The sequence below is a fragment of the Bubalus kerabau genome, chromosome 5, assembly GCF_029407905.1.
Source record: "Bubalus kerabau isolate K-KA32 ecotype Philippines breed swamp buffalo chromosome 5, PCC_UOA_SB_1v2, whole genome shotgun sequence".
Classification (NCBI taxonomy): Eukaryota; Metazoa; Chordata; class Mammalia; order Artiodactyla; family Bovidae; genus Bubalus; species Bubalus kerabau.
The window spans coordinates 101,601,523-101,620,078 of NC_073628.1; the positions used below are offsets into that span (position 1 = coordinate 101,601,523).

At 57.7% G+C, this 18,556-nt stretch overlaps 1 protein-coding gene and 1 non-coding gene across 7 annotated transcripts in view; both read left to right on the forward strand.

Moving 5' to 3' along the window:
• Positions 1–18,024, forward strand: part of PLEKHG5 (pleckstrin homology and RhoGEF domain containing G5) — a 39,646-nt gene extending 21,622 nt beyond the window's left edge. For 3 of the 6 annotated variants that reach the window (XM_055582431.1, XM_055582435.1, XM_055582436.1), the window contains 20 exons: positions 6,534–6,663; positions 8,094–8,196; positions 8,576–8,636; positions 8,981–9,072; positions 9,499–9,635; positions 9,976–10,121; positions 10,690–10,905; positions 10,985–11,173; positions 11,464–11,559; positions 12,267–12,317; positions 12,678–12,827; positions 13,192–13,302; positions 13,449–13,598; positions 13,686–13,823; positions 13,988–14,107; positions 15,060–15,192; positions 15,322–15,437; positions 15,529–15,719; positions 16,153–16,923; positions 17,159–18,022. In XM_055582431.1, the coding sequence (XP_055438406.1) occupies positions 6,534–6,663; positions 8,094–8,196; positions 8,576–8,636; positions 8,981–9,072; positions 9,499–9,635; positions 9,976–10,121; positions 10,690–10,905; positions 10,985–11,173; positions 11,464–11,559; positions 12,267–12,317; positions 12,678–12,827; positions 13,192–13,302; positions 13,449–13,598; positions 13,686–13,823; positions 13,988–14,107; positions 15,060–15,192; positions 15,322–15,437; positions 15,529–15,719; positions 16,153–16,923; positions 17,159–17,168 (3,111 nt within the window). In that variant the 3' untranslated portion in view covers positions 17,169–18,022. Of the gene's footprint in view, positions 1–6,533; positions 6,664–8,093; positions 8,197–8,575; positions 8,637–8,980; positions 9,073–9,498; positions 9,636–9,975; positions 10,122–10,689; positions 10,906–10,984; positions 11,174–11,463; positions 11,560–12,266; positions 12,318–12,677; positions 12,828–13,191; positions 13,303–13,448; positions 13,599–13,685; positions 13,824–13,987; positions 14,108–15,059; positions 15,193–15,321; positions 15,438–15,528; positions 15,720–16,152 lie in introns of all 6 variants that reach the window. The other 3 variants (XM_055582433.1, XM_055582432.1, XM_055582434.1) reach the window with 3 other exon arrangements.
• On the forward strand, positions 1,552–1,624 carry TRNAG-CCC (transfer RNA glycine (anticodon CCC)). The gene has a single exon. It is a non-coding gene; the product is annotated as a tRNA-Gly (tRNA).
• Positions 18,025–18,556: the final 532 nt, after the last annotated feature.

The window sequence follows — 18,556 nt, forward strand, 5'->3', positions numbered from 1 at the left end:
TTAGGTTTTAAAACAAGATTGTGGCACAGAACCAAGGACTTGGACTGGAAGAGTCCCAGAGAACCACCCCCACCTCAACCCAGAACACCCACAACCTAGCATGGCTCTTGCCATGTCACCCGCCCCCCCCCCCCACCCACTGTGAGGCTAGGGCCTGGGCAGCTGGTCAGTCCACAGCCCCACTACCCAATGCCAAGCCTGGCACCAGAAAAATGAAGCTGTCAGGGAAATTGCTAGAGGCCTGGAAGGGGTCAGCATGGGGCACCTGTGCCAGACTGACTGCCAGGCTGGACACAGAGGGCGAGAGGGCTGCTGAGCTGGCTGGCTGTGAGCCTCCCGGGGAGAAAGGACAAGTGCTTCCTCGGATTTGTTGTCAGGATGAGATGCTCACTGCAGGGGTTCCTGTATCCGTGAAGCCCAGCCCTCTGTCAGGAGGGCCCCACTCCTTTCTCCCTTCTCTGCTACCAAGAAATGGTGTGAATGTGGTGAAAATGTGAGATCTGGAGCTACATACCCTAGGTTCAAGTCCTGACTCCACTAGCTGTGTGACCTTAAACAAGTTGCTTAACCTCTCTGAGCCTCACTTTCCTCTTCTGTAAAATACAGACAATCCTAGCCCCTACCTCATGGGATGAGGAACCCTCAGTGCAGCCCCTGGCACATGACAATCACGTTATAAATGATCAGACATTTTCAGCTTCCTCTTCTTTCCTGTCTTTGGCCATTTTCTCTGCTGTCTAGGCCATCCTTACCCTGTCTGTCATCTTCAAAATTCCTAATATGGGCACTTCCCTGGTGGTCTGGTAGCTGAGACTCTGCGCTCCCAACGCAGGGGGTCCAGGTTCAATTCCTGGTCAGGGAATTAGATCCCACGTGCTACAACTAAGAGTTTGCATACCACAACTAAAGATCCCATGTGTGGCAACCAAGACCTGGCACAACCAAAGAAATAAACAAATATTAAAAGGAAAATCCCTGGGACTTCCCTGGTGGTTCAGTGGTTAAGACTTCTCCTTCCATCCCAGGGGGTGTGGGTTTGATCCCTGGTCGGGGAGCTAAGATCCTACATGCTTTGGGCTGAAAAACCAAAACACAGAACAGAAGCAATATTGTAACCAGTTCAATAAAGACTAAAGAAGATGCCTGATCAGGCTCTCTCCAGCCCAAATCTCCAGTGGTCCTCTATCATGCTACTTAATAATCAAACCAGTACTTACTGAACGGCTAGGATGAGATCAGTCAGTGAACCTGAAAGACTGAAACTGCTGTCCTTGTAGAGCTGATAGGGTGTGGAGGCAACAAAGTGAGACACGCAGACTGCCTGCCAGTGGAAGGTGTTAAGGAGAGAAGGCGGGGGCAGGGAGTGAATGTGGAGGAATGAAACCTTAGAAGGGGAAGATGGTGACTTTTGAGTGAAGGTGTGCAGGAAGGGAGGTAGCTGGTTATTTCAGTGTCTGGGAAAGTGTTTCAGGCTGAGGGATTAGCAGATGCCAAGGCTCAGAGGTGGGGCACATCTGAAGAAGCATGTCCGAGAAGGCAGGAGGAGGGACTTCCCTGGTGGTCCAGTGGCCAAGACTCTGCTCTCCCAATGCAGGGGACCTGGGTTCAATCCCTAGTCAGGGAACTAAGATCCTGCATGCCACAACTAAAGACCCTGAGTGCTGCGACTAAAGACCCAGCACAGTCAAATAAATAAATATATGCATGCTCAGTGGCTCAGTCATGTCCGATTCTTTCTGGCCCCATGGACTGTAGTCTGCCAGGCTCCCCTGTCCGTGGGATTTTCCAGGCAAGAGTACTGGAGTGGGTTGCCACTTCGTATTCTAGGAGATCACCCCAACCCAAGGATCAAACCTGTGTTTCTTGTGTCTCCTGCATTGGCAGGTCAGTTCTTTATCACTAGCGCCACCTGGGAAGCCCAATAAAAGGGAAGGCAGGAGGCTGGTGGGTGGGGGCAGTGTAAGGAGCTAGGAGAAAAGGACAGGAGGCCCCCGAGGTCACCTGCCTTGGCGGGAGATGGGAAGCCCTTGCAGGGTTTTGAGGAGTTCCGTGTGACTCCTCAGAGAAGGCAGTGGCACCCCACTCCATTACTCTTGCCTGGAAAATCCCATGGACGGAGGAGCCTGGTAGGCTCCAGTCCATGGAGTCGCTAAGAGTCGGACACGACTGAACGACTTCACTTTCACTTTCATGCACTGGAGAAGGAAATGGCAGCCCACTCCAGTATTCTTGCCTGGAGAATCCCAGGGACAGAGGAGCCTGGTGGGCTGCTGTCTATGGGGTTGCACAGAGTCAGACACGACTGAAGCGACTTAGCAGCAGCAGCAGCAGTGTGACTCCTCTTTGAACTGGGTCCACTGCGGCTGCTCATGGAGAACAGACTGGGGCCAAGGATGGGTGTAGGGTGACCAGCTCTGGGGCCCTGTCATCCTGCTAAGAGGCTATGGGAGCTAAGCTGGTCTGGAGAGTGTGGCTGGTTTGAAACTATGGATATTAAGGGTGGCGCCTGAAGACGTGTTAGACTGCCTGGATGATGGGTAACAGAAGGATCACAGGTGACCCCAAGGTTTTTGGCCTAAAATATTTTCTTGGGGCTGTCATAACAAGTCAGGGTGGCTTTAGAACAACAGAAGTTTATTCTCTCGGTTCTGAGGCCAAAGGTCCGAAATTAAGATGTGGTCAGATCGTTCTCCCTTGGAAGTTACCAGGGGAGGACTCTCCCTCACTTCCTCCGCTTCTGGCGCCTCCTGGTGTTCCTCAGTATCCCTTGGCTTGTAGATGCATGACTCCAGTCACCACCTCTGTTGCCACACGGCTTCTCACTGTGTGTCCCCTCTCTGTGTCTCTTCTCTTCTTATAAGGATACCGGTCAAATGGTTAGTCCATACTCTATCCTGTGTGATTACAGACCCCATTATGACCTCAGCTTAACTAATGCCATCTGTAATGATCCTCTTTCCATCAAGGGCACATTCTATGGTGCTGGGGGTTAGGACTGAACCTATCTTTTTTAAAAAAAAAACAAAAACAAAACTATTTGCTGTGCCACCTGGCTTGTGAGATTCTAGATCCCCAACCAGGCCTTCCCAGGTAGCTCAGTGGTAAAGAATCTGCCTGCCAGTTTAGGAGATGCCAGTTTGATTCCTGGGTCAGGAAGATCCCCTGGAGAAGGAATTGGCAGCCCACTCCATATTCTTGCCTGGAGAATCCCATGGACAGAGGAGCCTGATGGGCTACATACAGTCCATGGGGTCACAAAGAGTCAGACATGACTTAGCAAGTAAACAACAGCAGTTCCCCAACCAGGGATTGAATCCAGGCCCATGGCTGTGAAAGCACCAAGTCCTAACCACTGGACCACCAGGGAATACCCTGAACCTATCTTTTTGAGGGACATAATTCAGCACATAACATCAGCATAGCCAGAAGGTGTTGCCAGTAATTGAGATGGGTTGAGCCATGTGGAAAATTTCAGGAGCTCATGTGAGGACCTTTTAAGTTTGAGATGCTTGTTGGGATCCAGGAGGAGGATGGAGAAGGTGGGTCCAGAGTCTTGGGCCTGGTCCCCACTGGACAGATCACCTGGGAGCCCTCCCTAGGACAGTGGGTGTGGGTAAAATGAGGAGGGGTCCACAGATGGGGAGAGAGCAGGAAGCAGGCCAGGGGCCTGAGAGGGGAGGGAATAGGCAAGGCATGGGTCCTGGGGGCCGAGGAAGAAACGGTTACCAAGAGACCATGTCAAATGCTGGGTCCTGGGCAAACAAGCAAGAGGACTTCGAAGTGTGGATGTCAGCAGAGACCTTAGAAGAGCAAATTGGGGAGGGAGCAGAATTGATGGGAGAGGGTCTGAGAGAAAATGGAAGAATTAGAAAATCTCCGGTTGCAACCATCATAGTAATAGTTTGATTTAGGCAAAAGCCGTCAGTGAGGACTAAAGTCCTGGAGTGTGCAATCACTGGGGAGCAGGCTATCTCAAAGTGTCACCCCAGGACTACCTACTCATTGGTGGTTTAGTGGCTAAGTCGTGTCCAACTCTTTGCGACCCCATGGACCATAGCCTGCCAGGCTCCCCAGTCCATGCATGGGCTTTGCCAGGCAAGAATACTGGAGTGGTTTGCCATTTCCTTCTCCAGGGGATCTCCTGACCCAGGGATTGAACCTGGGTCGCTTGCACTGCAGGCGGATTCTTTACCACTGAGCCACCAGAGAAGCCCTGTATCTACTCATTACAGAGAGAGAACACGCCTTTACAGAGTACAGCGAGGGGACTTCCTTGGTAGTCCAGTGGTTAAGAATCCACTTTCCAATACAGGGGACAGGGAACTAAGATCCCACATGTAGCAGGGCAGCTAAGCCTGTCAACCGCAACTAAGACCCGGCACAGCCAAATAAGTATATATTAAAGCAAACAAACACGATACAGTGAGATCCCCAGATGGTCTGGCACTCGGGCACACTGAGGAAGACACAGTCCACTCTCTGTTGTCCCTGCACATATGCTCATCTTTAAACTATGCGGGAAGAATTGATGCTTTTGAGCTATGGTGTTGGAGAAGACTCTTGAGAGTCCCTTGGACTGCAAGGAGATCAAACCAGTCAATCCTAAAGAAAATCAATCCTGAATATTCTTTAGAAGGACTGATGCTAAAGCTGAAGCTCCAATATTTTGGCCGCTTGATGTGAAGAGCTGACTCATTGGAAAAGACCCTGAAGCTCAGAAAGATTGAAGGCAGGAGGAGAAGGGGATGACAGAGTGTGAGATGGTTGGATGGCATCACTAACTCAATGGACATGAGTTTGAGCAAGCCCCGGGAGATGGTGAAGGACAGGGAAGCCTGGTGTGCTACAGTCCGTGGTGTCTGTGCTACAGCCGGACACAACTGAGCAACTGAACGACAGCAAACTATGCGAGACCCCCAGACAAATCCATAAGGAGGGGCTTTCTGCAAAACTGCTGGCCTGGCTGCTTCAATGTCCTGAAAGACAGGGTGGAAAATGTGGGATATTCATTCATTCTTTTTTTTTTTATTTTTTAAATATATATATGTATATTTTATTTATTGATTTAGCTGTACTGGCTCTTATTTGCATCCCTCAGGATCTCTGATCTTCACTGAGGCATGCAGGCTCTTTAGTTTTGGCATGTGAACTCTTAGTTGCGGCATGTGGTATCTACTTTCCTGACCAGGGATTGAACCCAGGCCCCCTGCATTGGGAGCTTGGAGTCTTAGCCACTGAACCACTAGGGAAGTCCCAGGGCATTTATTCTTAAAGGGATAAACAAACACGGCAAAACGTACATACATATGAACCTTGATTGAAAACCATGTGGGGAAAAAATCTGTGAAGGACATTATTTAGACACTTGTGGAAATGCCAAGGGAGACTAAAGTTGGACAAAGTATCATCACTGAGTTTCCACGAGTGTGACATACATAGAGCTGTGTGGGGTTTTGCACGAGAACATCTGTGCTCCCAGGTGGTGTCGATTTCCTCACCAGGGGAGGGGTGTCATGAGCAGTGTGGCGAATGTGAATGACTGGCGGAGCTAGAATGGTGTGAAGATGTCACTGTACTATTCTTACCACTTTCTGAAGGTTTGAATTATTTTAAAACAAAAAGTTGAGGGAAAAGAAAATAAAGGGTAATGGGAGGAGAGAACAGGAACTGGTGGTTATGGATGCCTGGTTTTACAGAGTTTAGTTATAAGTGGAGGGGGAGCTGGAGCTGGAGAATAGGGTTGGTTTGACCATGGGAATGATCTGGTGAGAGGTGGGTCTCGGTGGAAGACTGGTCTGGGATTGGGGCAGGGTGAAGCCTCCACAGCCCAGGATGGGTGGGTGGTTGTGGTGGTTGGGGCTCATGGAGTGCCTTCTGGTGGCTTCTGTTTCCCTGGAAAAGTAGGCAGTGGGTCAATGGGGTGTGAGTTTGGGATGCTTAGGGGATGGAGGAGATAGGAAGGTCATCCCTGGGGATGGGGATGAGAGCAGACTGGAGTGAATGGGTAAATCTGAGGTCACGTCACTAAGCAACGGCCCATGGGTCCCACATAGGCACCCAGATGCCAGCATCATTCCCTGACTCCTCCATAAGCCCCTCCATACCCTGACTTAGAAATCCAGGGTGGTCAGCTGTTCGGGGGCTGCACAGGTCATAGAATTGAGGGCAGAGGCCCTGGGCATGGAGGACGGGGAGGCATTCTGTTTGATGACACTGAGTTGGGCAAACTGACGGGCAGCCCCAGCCTCACTTTTTGGGGCCCTTTCTGCCTGTGTTCCAGAAGAGGCCCTGGGAGCACCTGCTTCGTGGTTACTTACTCTGCACTGTGTTTCTTGTGGGCAGGGCTTTGCTTTCTCTGCATCCCCCAGAATGGACACCTTGTAGGTGCTTGGGAAACACTTGATGGATAAATTAATAAGCACGGCCCCTGTGGAACGTGGATGTTTGGACATGAAGAGCAGCCCCTGTAGGGCCAGGGGCCCCGTGTACCACAGGGGTCTGGGTCCACCCTGTCCCCATCCTTTCCTACATAGGTATGCCACCACGCCGACTGCCAGCAGCTACACCACCGGGGCCCCCTCAACCTCTGTGAGGCCTGTGACAGCAAGTTCCACAGCGCCATGCATTATGATGGGCACGTCCGCTTCGACCTGCCCCCCCAAGGTGAGCACGGGGAGGGACCAGTCCCTAGAGCCCTTGCCTGGGGGCACAGGGTCCTGGTAACTGTAGGCATCATGACAAGGCCGTGAGAAAGGACACAAGTCAACTGTGAACAATGAAACCCAAATCCACTGCTGCCCCTTTTGTTCCACAAATGGTTTTTTAAAAATTTATTTTGTACTGAGGTATAACTGATTAACAGGGATTCCCAGGTGGTGTTAGTGGTAAAGAACCCACCTGCTAATGCAGGAGACAGACACAGATTCAATTCCTGGGTCGGGAAGATCCCCTGGAGGAGGCCATGGCATCCCACTTCAGTATTCTTGCCTGGAGAATCCCATGGACAGAGGAGCCTGGCAGGCTACAGTTCATGGGGTTGCAAAGAGTCGGACACGACTGAAGCAACTTAGCATGCATGCATAGCCCATTAACAATGTTGGGATAGTTTCAGATGAAGAGGGAAGGGACTCAGTCATATATATACATGTATCCATTCTCCCCCAAACCCTCCTCCCTTCCAGGCTGCTACATAACACTGAGCAGAGTTCCATGTGCTATATAGTAGATCCTTGTTGGTTATGCATTTTAAATACAGCCATGTGTACATGTCCATCCCAAACTCCCTAACTATCCCTTCCTGCCATCCTCCGCCCTGCCAGTTTTTTAATAAGAGGAAAAGTTGGGGACCGGCCTTGCTCGAGGGCCAGCCTGTCTTCTCTAGGGGCCGGGTGCTTCTCGATGGACCTGCCTCTGCCCCTGCCCAGGCCAGCATGGAGAAAGCCCTTCTGTCTTCTCCTCCAGGCAGGGGATTTCTGGGCAGATCCTCTAGCCAGGCAGCCAGTGAGCAGAGGCAGTGGGAGGTGGGATGGGCAGGTCAGAAGGAACTTGCAGCAGGAAACAAGAAACCCCTCCTGCTGAACAGGCACCTGGCCCAGTCCCACTGCCAGCTGACTGTGCTGAAGTGGCTTTGTCTCCTTCCCCAGCTGGTCAGAGGGACAAAAGGACTGTTCCCCAGGGCCCCCTGGGACTTTGGGTGTGGTCACAGTGGTGACCTGCAAGAAAGGGGAGGGGAGAGGGGACACCTGCAAGAAAGAGCCATGGACTTTGGTCCCTCCCTGCAACAGTCCTAGAGGCAGCGCTTCTTTATGCCTATTTCATAGATGGGTAAACTGAGGTGGATTTGTACTGGGCGCAGGGCATCACCCAGGATGTCATTCCAGGGCCCTTGCGTCTTTTTGAGTCTGGGGATGGATAAATGATAAGCAGTGACTGACTCCTCCTCACAGAACTGAGGGGCCCTGGCTTGTTAGGGAGGCGGGGTCCCAGGGTCCATAGATGGCTTTGGTTCCTCTGGAGACTGCCATGTTGGAAGACTAAGGAAGGGACTGGGGACAGGGAGACAGGCACAACCCCACTCCCGCTCTACTCCACAGGCTCTGTCCTGGCTCGGAACGTGTCCACCCGGTCATGCCCCCCGCGCACCAGCCCTGCCGTGGACTTGGAGGAGGAGGAGGAGAGTTGTATGGATGGCAAGGGGTAGGTGAGGGGTTTGGTGGGCGGAGAAGACACCTGGGAGCTCCCAAGGCTGGGTGTCAGGTCACAGATCTAGGGACCAGAGACCCCTCCTAGCCCCTGCTGCCACCCAGATTCCTGGAGGGTGAGCCTCTAGGGCTTCTGGGGGCAGACTTCTACCTGTCTAGGGACCCTGGGTATGACTCCTGGATTGGCCACTAGGGGGCGCACAGCTCCTTGTGAGCCCCTCCCCACCTCCACCCCTGCTTGCCTGAGCCAACCTGAGTTACCTGGCGACCTACAGTCAGAAAGGGGTGGGTCACCAACTGGGGCCTACCCACATCCCACCCTGATGAGAGCCCACCCACGCCTCCAACCTCTGCCCTGACTGGCTTCCTTGCAGGGACCGAAAGAGCACAGGCCTGAAACTCTCCAAGAAGAAAGCCAGGAGAAGACATACAGATGTAAGGAGCCGCCAGGCTGGCAGAGCAGGCCCCTCCCCACCAGCCTCTGCCCCTCCTGGGCCCTTTCCATTCTCGAGGCTGGGCCTCTCTGCTCTGAATTCCAGGAACTCGGGGATGGGGCGTGGAGTGAGCATGTCTCTCTGTCACTGCCCAGCCCTGCAGCCCAGCCCTGCCCACCTTAGCCCAGGTGGGGGATGCTCCAGGAGCTCCTGCCTCCAGCAGGAGGGCTGCCGGGGCCCTCCCTGGGATAGAAAAGGACAGGGAGATCCCTGTGCTCACTAGGACTCTGGGGTGGGGAGGGGAGGGCCCTAGGGGTGCAGACGCTGAGATGCATGTCTGCTCAGGACCCAAGCAAGGAGTGCTTCACCCTGAAATTTGACCTGAACGTGGACATTGAGACGGAGATTGTACCAGCCATGAAAAAGAAGTCTCTGGGGTAGGGCTTGATGGGGCTGAGGGGAGAAGGGAGCTGGGGGCAGTTGTGGCCTCAGCAGGTATGACTGTGTGTCTGTGTGGTGGCCTGTAGACGAGTGTGTCCTCCCTCATGGGCACCCCACTCATGTGCAGTGAGGGCCTGGGAGCCATGCTTGAGTGGACGTGACCCACCCCTGGGGCGTGGACTGGCATGTGACAGGGTCTGCCCTGGTGTGTCAACACGAACGTGTGAGGGCGAGGGCATGTTGGCTTGTGTATACATGTGTGAACCTCCTATTCGTGTGTGCATGTATGAACCTGGGTGTGATCCCCCTGGGGTCTCCCTTTTCTTTTGGGGGGATGGGGTGGGGGTTCATGTGATGTCTCTGGGCAGGGTGAGGGGTTCATATGATGGCCCCCAACACACACACCTCCTGTCCTGGGGTAGGGAGGTGCTGCTGCCAGTATTTGAAAGGAAGGGCATTGCACTGGGCAAAGTGGACATCTATCTGGACCAGTCCAACACGCCCCTGTCCCTCACCTTTGAGGCCTACAGGTTTGGGGGACACTACCTGCGGGTCAAAGGTGAGCAGGGGAGCTGGGGCGCAACTGGGTCCTCTGGGGAGGGTGTTGTTTCCCAGCTCAGGTTCCCGTTGGCCATGGCCTTGAGCAGGCTCATTACCATACAGGTGTCTCTGCTGGGCGGCAGTGCCGGGTGCTGGCAGGGCGGGGCTTTGGGGGAGGGTAACCAGGGTGCTGGCAGGTGGGGCTTTGGGGGAGGGTAACCAGGGTGCTAGCAGGCGGGGCTTTGGGGGAGGGCAGCCAGGCCTTGGTTTGGCTCCTCCAGGGAGAGAGAGGACCAGGGTCTCGTCCTCCACTGGCCTGGGTTTTGAGGACCTCTACTTGTGCCCACATGCCTCCCCAGCCAAGCCAGGGGATGAGGGGAAGGTGGAGCAGGGGGTGAAGGACTCCAAGTCCCTGAGTCTGCCGATCCTGCGGCAAGCCGGGGCTGGGCCCCCGGCCCAAGAGCGCATGGACCCCCAGAGCCGCCGGGAGAGCCTGGATATCCTGGTGAGGAGGGGCTGTGTCAGGGCTAGGGGTGGGGAGGGGCCAGAGGGGAGGTCACCTGGGCCCCTTGCTGCTCCTGATGGGGGCTTTCCTCCCCCTTCTGTGAAATGGGGCTGGCTCCGGGCGTACGGGGTGGATCTAACCCACTGCAGGGGGATGGGCCTGGGAATTCTGAGTGTTCATGCACAAAGAGTCTGAGCACGTGTGTCCAAGCAGACATTGTGTGGGGAGCGAAGCTGTGTGTCACTGGCTGTTTTCGTGAGCGTTCATCAGGGATCCACTTGGACGTGGGCTTCTAAGTGCACCCAAGTGTGTGTGACTCTGTGTTCTCCCACGTGCTTTATGCTCCTGGTTGGGGTTGGCGGTGGGGGGAGGCATGGCCCAGGGGCGCCTCTCTGGACCTTCCAGCCCCCAGGACATGTTTAGGTCTCAGGAGAGGTGGCCACACAGGGTGGGGGAATGCAGAGACCCTCCTGCATCCCAGGCAGGTTTGAGGTCCTGGAAATGCATGATGGGGTGGGGCCATGGGGGTCAGAGTGGACCCGCCTCTTGACTTTTGCTCCCCGGCCAGGCCCCTGGTCGCCGACGCAAGAACATGTCAGAGTTCCTAGGGGAGGCAAGCATCCCTGGGCAGGAGCCCCCCACACCCTCCAGCTGCTCTCTGCCCAGCAGTAGCAGCAGTGGCAGCAGCAGCAGCAGCAGTGGTAGTGACAGCTGGAAGAACCGGGCGGCCAGTCGCTTCAGCGGCTTCTTCAGCTCAGGCCCCAGCACCAGCACCTATGGCCGGGTATGTGGGCCCGGGTGCCCTGGGGCAGGGCGGCTGGCTGACCCCTGACCCCTGACCCTGACCACGCGTCTCCTCTCAGGAGATAGACAAGATGGAGCAGCTGGAGGGCAAGCTGCACGCCTACGGCCTCTTCGGGCTGCCCAGGCTGCCCCGGAGGCTGCGCTTTGACCATGACTCCTGGGAGGAAGAAGGTGACGAAGAGGAGGATGAGGACGACGCTGGACTTCGGCTGGAGGACAGCTGGCGGGAGCTCATTGATGGGCATGAGGTGGGTGCCGCCCGCCTGCCCCACAGCTCCCCCCTTCTCAGGGAAAGGAGGGCATTATCGCCCCTGCCTCACTCCACGGGGCCCTTCCTAGGGTGCCAGGCTGCTGTCATCATTAACTAGCTTTGGAGGAACTCAGGCAAGGTGAAAGTGTGGTGCACCACTTGGCTGGCCCAGAACTTGGGGGGCCTCTGTGTCTCAAATGGGAAAAAAGGTTGCATGCAGGACCACTCCACCTGCTCCCCTGATCTGGCTACCCCGGGGCTCCTGGAGACACCCTGCCCTCCCCACAGAAGCTGACCCGGCGGCAGTGCCACCAGCAGGAGGCGGTCTGGGAGCTCCTGCACACGGAGGCCTCATACATTAAGAAGCTGCGGGTGATCACCAACGTGAGTGTGGGGCCCAGAGCCACCCCGCCTCCCTGCCCACCCCCGCCCCCACCATGGCCTCCTCTGGGTGTCCCTGAGCAGAGTTTGGACCTTTGCAGAAGGAGCAGGTGCCAAGCAACAAAGTGGGAGGAGAGTAGGGGCAGGCCACACCCCAGAGTGGAGGTGATTCCCTTGGGCCCCTGGGAATTGGGAGGGGGCTTGGGGCAAGTCTGCTGGCTTGAGCTGAGTAACACAGACCTCATCCTTTTACTCATCCACTCAACAGCTGTTTCCAAACACCTGCTGTATGCCAGGTGTCCAGCAGCCCACACCCTAGATGTGGAGACAGGATGGGTAGGCACTGGGAGTGGGGAGGGTTGGTATAGGGACTTTGATCTGGGGAAGCATCTGTCCTGGGCTTGTGGGCTCAAAGAAGACACCCTCTGGGCAGAAACCAGAGAGAGCCAGGGCAGAGCTGGAGGAGAGAGTTCCAGATGTGGCCGCCAGGGCAGTGTGCCAGAGCGGCCCTCCAGGTGGGGCCTGGGTAGGGGGACCCCCAGCTGGGCCATGGAACTGGGTCTTTTCTCAAAGGGTGAACCCTTTCTGTCCCAGGCTGCCTCAAGGCCTCCAGGATGGGGAAGGGGCGAAGGGAGCCTTAGAGTCTGGGTGGGGCATCGGGACAGGGAGCCCCCCCCCGACTCCAGACGCAGTGCTCCTTGCCCCCACAGCTGTTCCTGTGCTGCCTCCTGAACCTGCAAGAGTCGGGACTGCTGTGTGAGGTGCCGCGCGGGGCCGGGGAGGGGGCGGTCCCAGGAAGTAACGGGGAGTGGGGAGGGGCTAAAGCCAGGGAGGGGCGGGACAGGGGCGGGGCTGACTGGTGGAGTGGGTGAGGGACGGGGCCTGGCATCTAATTGTGGAGGAGGGATGATGCTGAAGAAAGCTCCGGGCGGGGCTAATAGGTAGAGTGAGAGGCGGGGAAGAGGATGGGCAGGGGCGGGGCCCGGCCCCTAACGGGGGGATGGGCCCCCCTAACGGCATGGGATAGTGCTTAAGAAGGCTGGGGTCGGGGCTGGCAGGGCGGGAGAGAGATGGGTTGGGGCGGGGCCGAGCGCACCTCCACCACCAACCCCGCCCCCCAGGTGGAGGCGGACCGCCTGTTCAGCAACATCCCTGAGATCGCGCGGCTGCACCGCGGGCTGTGGGGCAGCGTGATGGCGCCGGTGCTGGAGAAGGCGCGGCGCACGCGGGAGCTGCTGCAGCCCGGGGATTTCCTCAAAGGCTTTAAGATGGTACGAATCAGGTCGGACACACGCAGGGACACAGAGGCAGGGCTGAGGCGCCAATCCCGTCTGCCCAACACCCCAGCGCCCTCCCAACTGGTGGCCCGAATGACTCCTGGTAGTCAAGAGGGGTAGAATTCAGAGTCGGTCGCAGTGGTGTGAAACTCCACCTGACCGTGTGCCCTTGCTACCACCTGGCCGAGGCCGATCGCTTTCGCTGAGGCTCCGTTTGTTTCCTCGTGTGGAAAACGGGGATAATAAGCTTGCCCCCTGGTGGTCGGGGAGAGGCAATAAGGGAGGAGCGAGCGCGGGGCCCCCTTCCGCGGTGAGGGCGCGCGGTAACCGGTGCTGTGCCTGTTCCGCCCCGCGCCAGTTCGGCTCCCTCTTCAAGCCCTACGTCCGCTACTGCATGGAGGAGGAGGGCTGCATGGAGTACATGCGCGGCCTGCTGCGCGACAATGATCTCTTCCGAACTTACATCACGGTGAGGGCGGGTGGGGCTCGCCGGGGGGCCAGGGCACTGCGCAATGGGCTCCCTTGGGCGGCCCGTGCCGGAGGGCATGGCGGTGGGCGCGGCCTGGGGCCCGTGGCGGGGCCCACCCTGAGTCCCGCTCCGCCTCCCCGCTGCAGTGGGCCGAGAAGCACCAGCAGTGCCAGCGGCTGAAGCTGAGCGACATGCTGGCCAAGCCCCACCAGCGACTCACCAAGTACCCGCTGCTGCTCAAGTCGGTGCTAAGAAAGACCGACGAACCGCGCGCCAAGGAGGCCGTTGTCACTATGGTAACTGGGTCGCGGGCAGGGTCCCTCCCTCTGGCTGGCGGCCCCTCCTGACCCGGTCCTTGAGCTGCCCTGGCCCGCCCGCCCTAGATCGGCTCGGTGGAGCGCTTCATCCACCACGTGAACGCGTGCATGCGGCAGCGCCAGGAGCGGCAGCGGCTGGCGGCCGTGGTGAGTCGCATCGACGCCTACGAGGTGGTGGAGGGCAGCAACGACGAGGTGGACAAGGTGGGTGCCTCCGTCTGTGTGGGGGTCCTTGGCCCTGCTGGGGGCGGGGAAGGGCCACACTGGCAGATGGGAGCCAAACTGGGAATCTCATCTGAGGTCTCCCAGCTGAGATGAGGGGTCAGACCTTGACCTCTCTTGCCCCCGCCCCCAACCCCACCCCCCAGCTCCTGAAGGAATTTCTACATCTGGACCTGACAGCTCCCATCCCTGGCGCCTCCCCTGAGGAGACACGTCAGCTGCTGCTGGAAGGGAGCCTGAGAATGAAGGAGGGGAAGGACAGCAAGGTGACTCCAGGAACCTCTCCACACTCAGGGCCCTTGCCTCCCCCTTACCCTGTGGGGTTTGAACCACCCCTTCCTCGGGACCTCCCGGGCCCTAGTCAGTGATTCTTAGCTGCCCCGTCCCTTGGGTGGCAATTCAAGAACTAGTGCCTTTATGTGAGGAATGACTGTTTTTTTTTTCTTGTTTTAAAATTATTTGTAATTGAAGGATAATCGCTTAACAATATTGTGTTGAGGGATGACTTTCTGCCTGCAGTTTACTTTTTACAAATACAGCAGCCGGATCCCAGCCATCAGGTGCCATTCTAGCCCACCTGTCAGTGCCACAGTGTGTTCCTGTTGGGAGGGAGGGGCCCATTCTGTGAGCAGGCTGGGAATAGCCTAGAGTCTTGCTATGAAGCTATGAATTTTTCAAGCACTGTGTAACCCAGAGTCTGCAAATCATGATTTTTTTTTAATTTATTTATATTTGGCTGCACTGGGTCTGCGTTGCTGCGTGAGAGCTTTCTCTAGTTGCAGTGAGCCAGGATGACTCTCTAGTTTTGGTGCATGGGCTTCTCTTTGTGGTGGCTTCTCTTAGTTGCAGAGCACGGGCCCTAGTCGAACAAGCTTAGTTGCTCTGTGGCATGTGGGATCTTCCCCGACCAGGGATTGTACCAGTGTCCTCTGCATTGTAAGATGGATTCTTAATCAAGGAAGTCCTGCCAATCATGATTTTAAAACCACCTTCCTTTCCCTCTTTAATGTAAACTTTTAACTGGCATAAGTCACAAGTAAGTAGCTGGATGAGAGAAAGTCATCTTGTTTTTCATTTGAATGTTACTCTCAGTTCAGTGGGGGTGGAAGGAAACAGGTACTTGGCACCAGTGCTCCCAGGGGAGGGTGCCTGCCTTGGCCCTGACCTCTGGCCTCTCCTGCTCTTCCTGCATTACCCCCCACCCCCCGCCATCTCCAGATGGACGTGTACTGCTTTCTCTTCACTGACCTGCTCTTGGTGACCAAGCCAGTGAAGAAGGCCGAGAGGACCAAGGTCATCAGGCCACCGCTGCTGGTGGACAAGATCGTGTGCCGGGAGCTTCGGGACCCAGGTGAGTTGGCCGGCTCCCAGCTCCTGGGTGGGACCTATGATGGGGGTGAGGGGTGCTGTGATGGGCGGGACCTACAGTGGGCTGGGGTCTTGGTCCCAGCTAGCACTGATTCGAGCCCTTCCTAACCAGGCTCCTTCCTCCTCATCTACCTGAACGAGTTCCACAGTGCTGTGGGGGCCTACACGTTCCAGGCCAGTGGCCAGGCTTTGTGCCGTGGCTGGGTGGATGCCATCTACAATGCCCAGGTGAGAGCAGAGTGGTGGGCAGCCTGGCAGGGCAGCCTGGTGGGGGCTGCTGCTCACCAGCTGTGGGGCCCCTGTGCATGCCCATCTCCAGAACCAGCTGCAGCAGCTGCGTGTGCAGGAGCATCCAGGCGACCAGCAGCACCTGCAGAGCCTGGAAGAGGAGGAGGATGAGCGGGAGGAGGAGGAGGAGGAGGAGGAGGAAGGTGGGGGGAGTAGCACTTCGGCTGCCAGCTCCCCTACCATTCTGCGCAAAAGCAGCCACAGCCTTGACTCCCAGCACTGGTACGTTTGCCCGGGAGCGCCCAGCAAGCTGGAGCAGAGCAGGTGCTCTGCCCCAGGACTCCTGACCCCAAGGTGACCAACACTGAGTGGGACCCCTTTCCCTGTGCATGGCTTTATGATATGAACCCAGTGGGCATGGGGAGGGGGGCTCTGCCCCGCACCAGCGGGGATGGCAAATGGATTTCAACTTGAGTGCCCACTCTGATCTATTAGTGGTAGCTGCCCAGAGCTGAGCTGAAGATTCTTAGACTATATCTGACAGCAGATACTGTGGTTATGACAGACGCCATTCCTGATACCTGTGTTTCAGGCTCACGTGCTGCCTGCTTGCAGTCTTTGAGCCTCAGACTCAGGAGGGCAGAGGCTCTCAACTTCTGTGTCCAGCCGTCTAGGCTTCCTTTAGCTGGACTGACTCCCCTCTCGGCCCCCACAGTGCCTCGGACGGCTCTACGGAAACCCTGGCCATGGTGGTGGTAGAGCCTGGGGAGTTGCTGTCCTCTCCTGAATTCAGGGGCGACCGCTTCAGCTCCCAGTCAGACGAGACCTCTCTCAGCACCACCGCCTCATCTGTCACTCCTACCAGCGAGCTGCTGCCCCTGGGCCCTGTGGATGGCCGCTCCTGCTCCATGGACTCCGCCTATGGCACCCTTTCCCCCACATCCCTGCAAGACTTTATGGCCCCAGCCCCCACGGTGGAGTCAGCACCCCGGCCCCCAGAGTTACCACCAGCCCCGTCACCCCCACCCTCGCCCCGCCTCCGCCGCCGCACTCCTGTTCAGCTGCTGCCCTGCCTGCCCCACCTGCTTAAGTCCAAATCCGAGGCCAGCCTCCTCCAGCTGCTGTCAGGGGCCACTACCCGCAGAGCGCCCGCAGCCCCGAGCCGCAGCCTGTCGGAAGTCTGCTTGGCTGCTACCATCCCTGGCACAAGGACTCGGGGCTCCTGTCAGGAAGCTGGGCCCAGCTGGTATTGCCAGGGGGCACCTGGCCCTGGCCCCCAGCTGGCAGACCTAGAGGGTCGAGCCCACTGCCCAGGTGGGGAGCCTGAAGGACCCACTAGGAGGAGCAGAGAGCTGTCCTCCGGGGCCTCGACCAGGGTCCAGCCTGAGCCTCCCCCGGGGATCTCGGCCCAGCACAGGAAGCTGACGCTGGCCCAGCTCTACCGAATCAGGACTACCCTGCTGCTTAACTCCACCCTCACTGCCTCGTGAGTGGCCTGGCCTGGGGTGGAGGACAGGTGGCCCAATGTGCTGGGGGCACTGCAAGGCTGGGAACAGATGGCACTTGGGCACAGGGATGGGAGAGGGAGCCTGGGACCTGCCCCAGCATCTGGCGAGGATGTGCACAGTGGGCAGCAGTGAAGAAGCCTGAGAGGGTGGCCAGAGCCCCTCTGAATACCGTCAGCCAAGGAAGAACTGTCTCTCCCCTCCTCTCCACTGCAGGGAGGTCTGAGCAGAGGGAGGCCCCCAAGGGTGCCACTGACCAAGGGACAGCAGACAACATGCCTCCTGGGGTGTGCCAGCCCCTGCTCCACCTGCTGCCTTAATGTGCACACGGGCCGGAGTGCCCAGCCGGACACCGCCACCACCCCCGAGGGCCCAATTTGCACTTTGCCAGACCGGATGGAAGTGGAGGAGGGCTCAGCAGAGGCCCAGGCTGCAGGACCCCCTGACAGTCACCACTGTCACTAACCTGCCTGTCCCCCCCCCCACCCCAGCCTAGGCAGAGTCCTTTGCCCAATGCTCTCTGAATTCAGGACCTCCAGTCCTCTGGGCTGGACTCCAGGGCTGGGGTCCCAGGCAGCCCTTCCCTCCTCCACCATCTGGCACCAAATGGGACGACGGTTCCCCTGCCTTTAGCCCCCTCCCCCTCTTCCCAGTCCTTGGGATGGGCTCTGTGTAAAGTTGCATATTTATTGAGCTTTTGATTCTTTTATAAAGACTTGTATATACTTCACTGGAAAGAGTCCTTTGCTTTTGGAATGCCCTCTTTCTGGACTCAGGTACACTCAGTGCTCCCCTGGGCTCCTGTCCCCTCCATCTGTGGTGGGCCACCGCTGGGCAAGACTGGGAACACAAGGGACTTCGTGGGGGCAGAAATCGCCTGACCAGTACTCCCAGGTCAGCCCTGTCCCCCGCCACAGCCATGAAGTCCACCACTAGGGCCCCCCACCAGGTGCCCTCCCCACATGGGGCCCTGGAGGGCCCTACCCCAAGCCACTCCTCTGAGCTGGCACCAGGGTGGGCTACAGGCTCAGGCTACTGAGCGGGCCCCCTTGGACTGCCTTCCAGGGCAGGGTCATGCCCTGTGTGGGGAGGGTGGGCCTCCCACCTGGGTTCTTCTGGCCCAAGCCCTCATGGCTGGAGGGTGCCTCTGAGACCCGGAGAGGAGAGATTGCCTCTCTAAGAAGAGGTAGTCTCTGGGTTGAGCTAGAACCCAGGCGTGGGACCCGGATGCGGCCCCTCATTATGGGCACCTTGCCCACCAGGTGCCTCAGGTGAGCTCAGGTGAGGGCTGGGGGCTCCCTTCCCGGCAGCCCCGCCCTGGCCCCCACCCACGAGGCGGGCTCTTCAGGCGGGGCGGGCCTGAGGTCGCTGAGCTGGGCCCCACCCGCGGCGGGCGGAGAGGGGGAAGCCCGGTCTGGTCGAGGGCCCAGCGTGGCGCCCAGGGCCATGGAGCCGCGCCCGCGGCCCGGGACCTGTGCTGCGGCGGCAGCGGTGAGTAGGGTCGCAGGGGCATGACCTTGAGCCTTGCCGGGGCCTGCCTGGGAAGGGGACACGGGGGGAGGGGAGAGCGGGGCGGCAGAGGAAGGGGACAGAGGATGGGAGGGTAGGGGATTG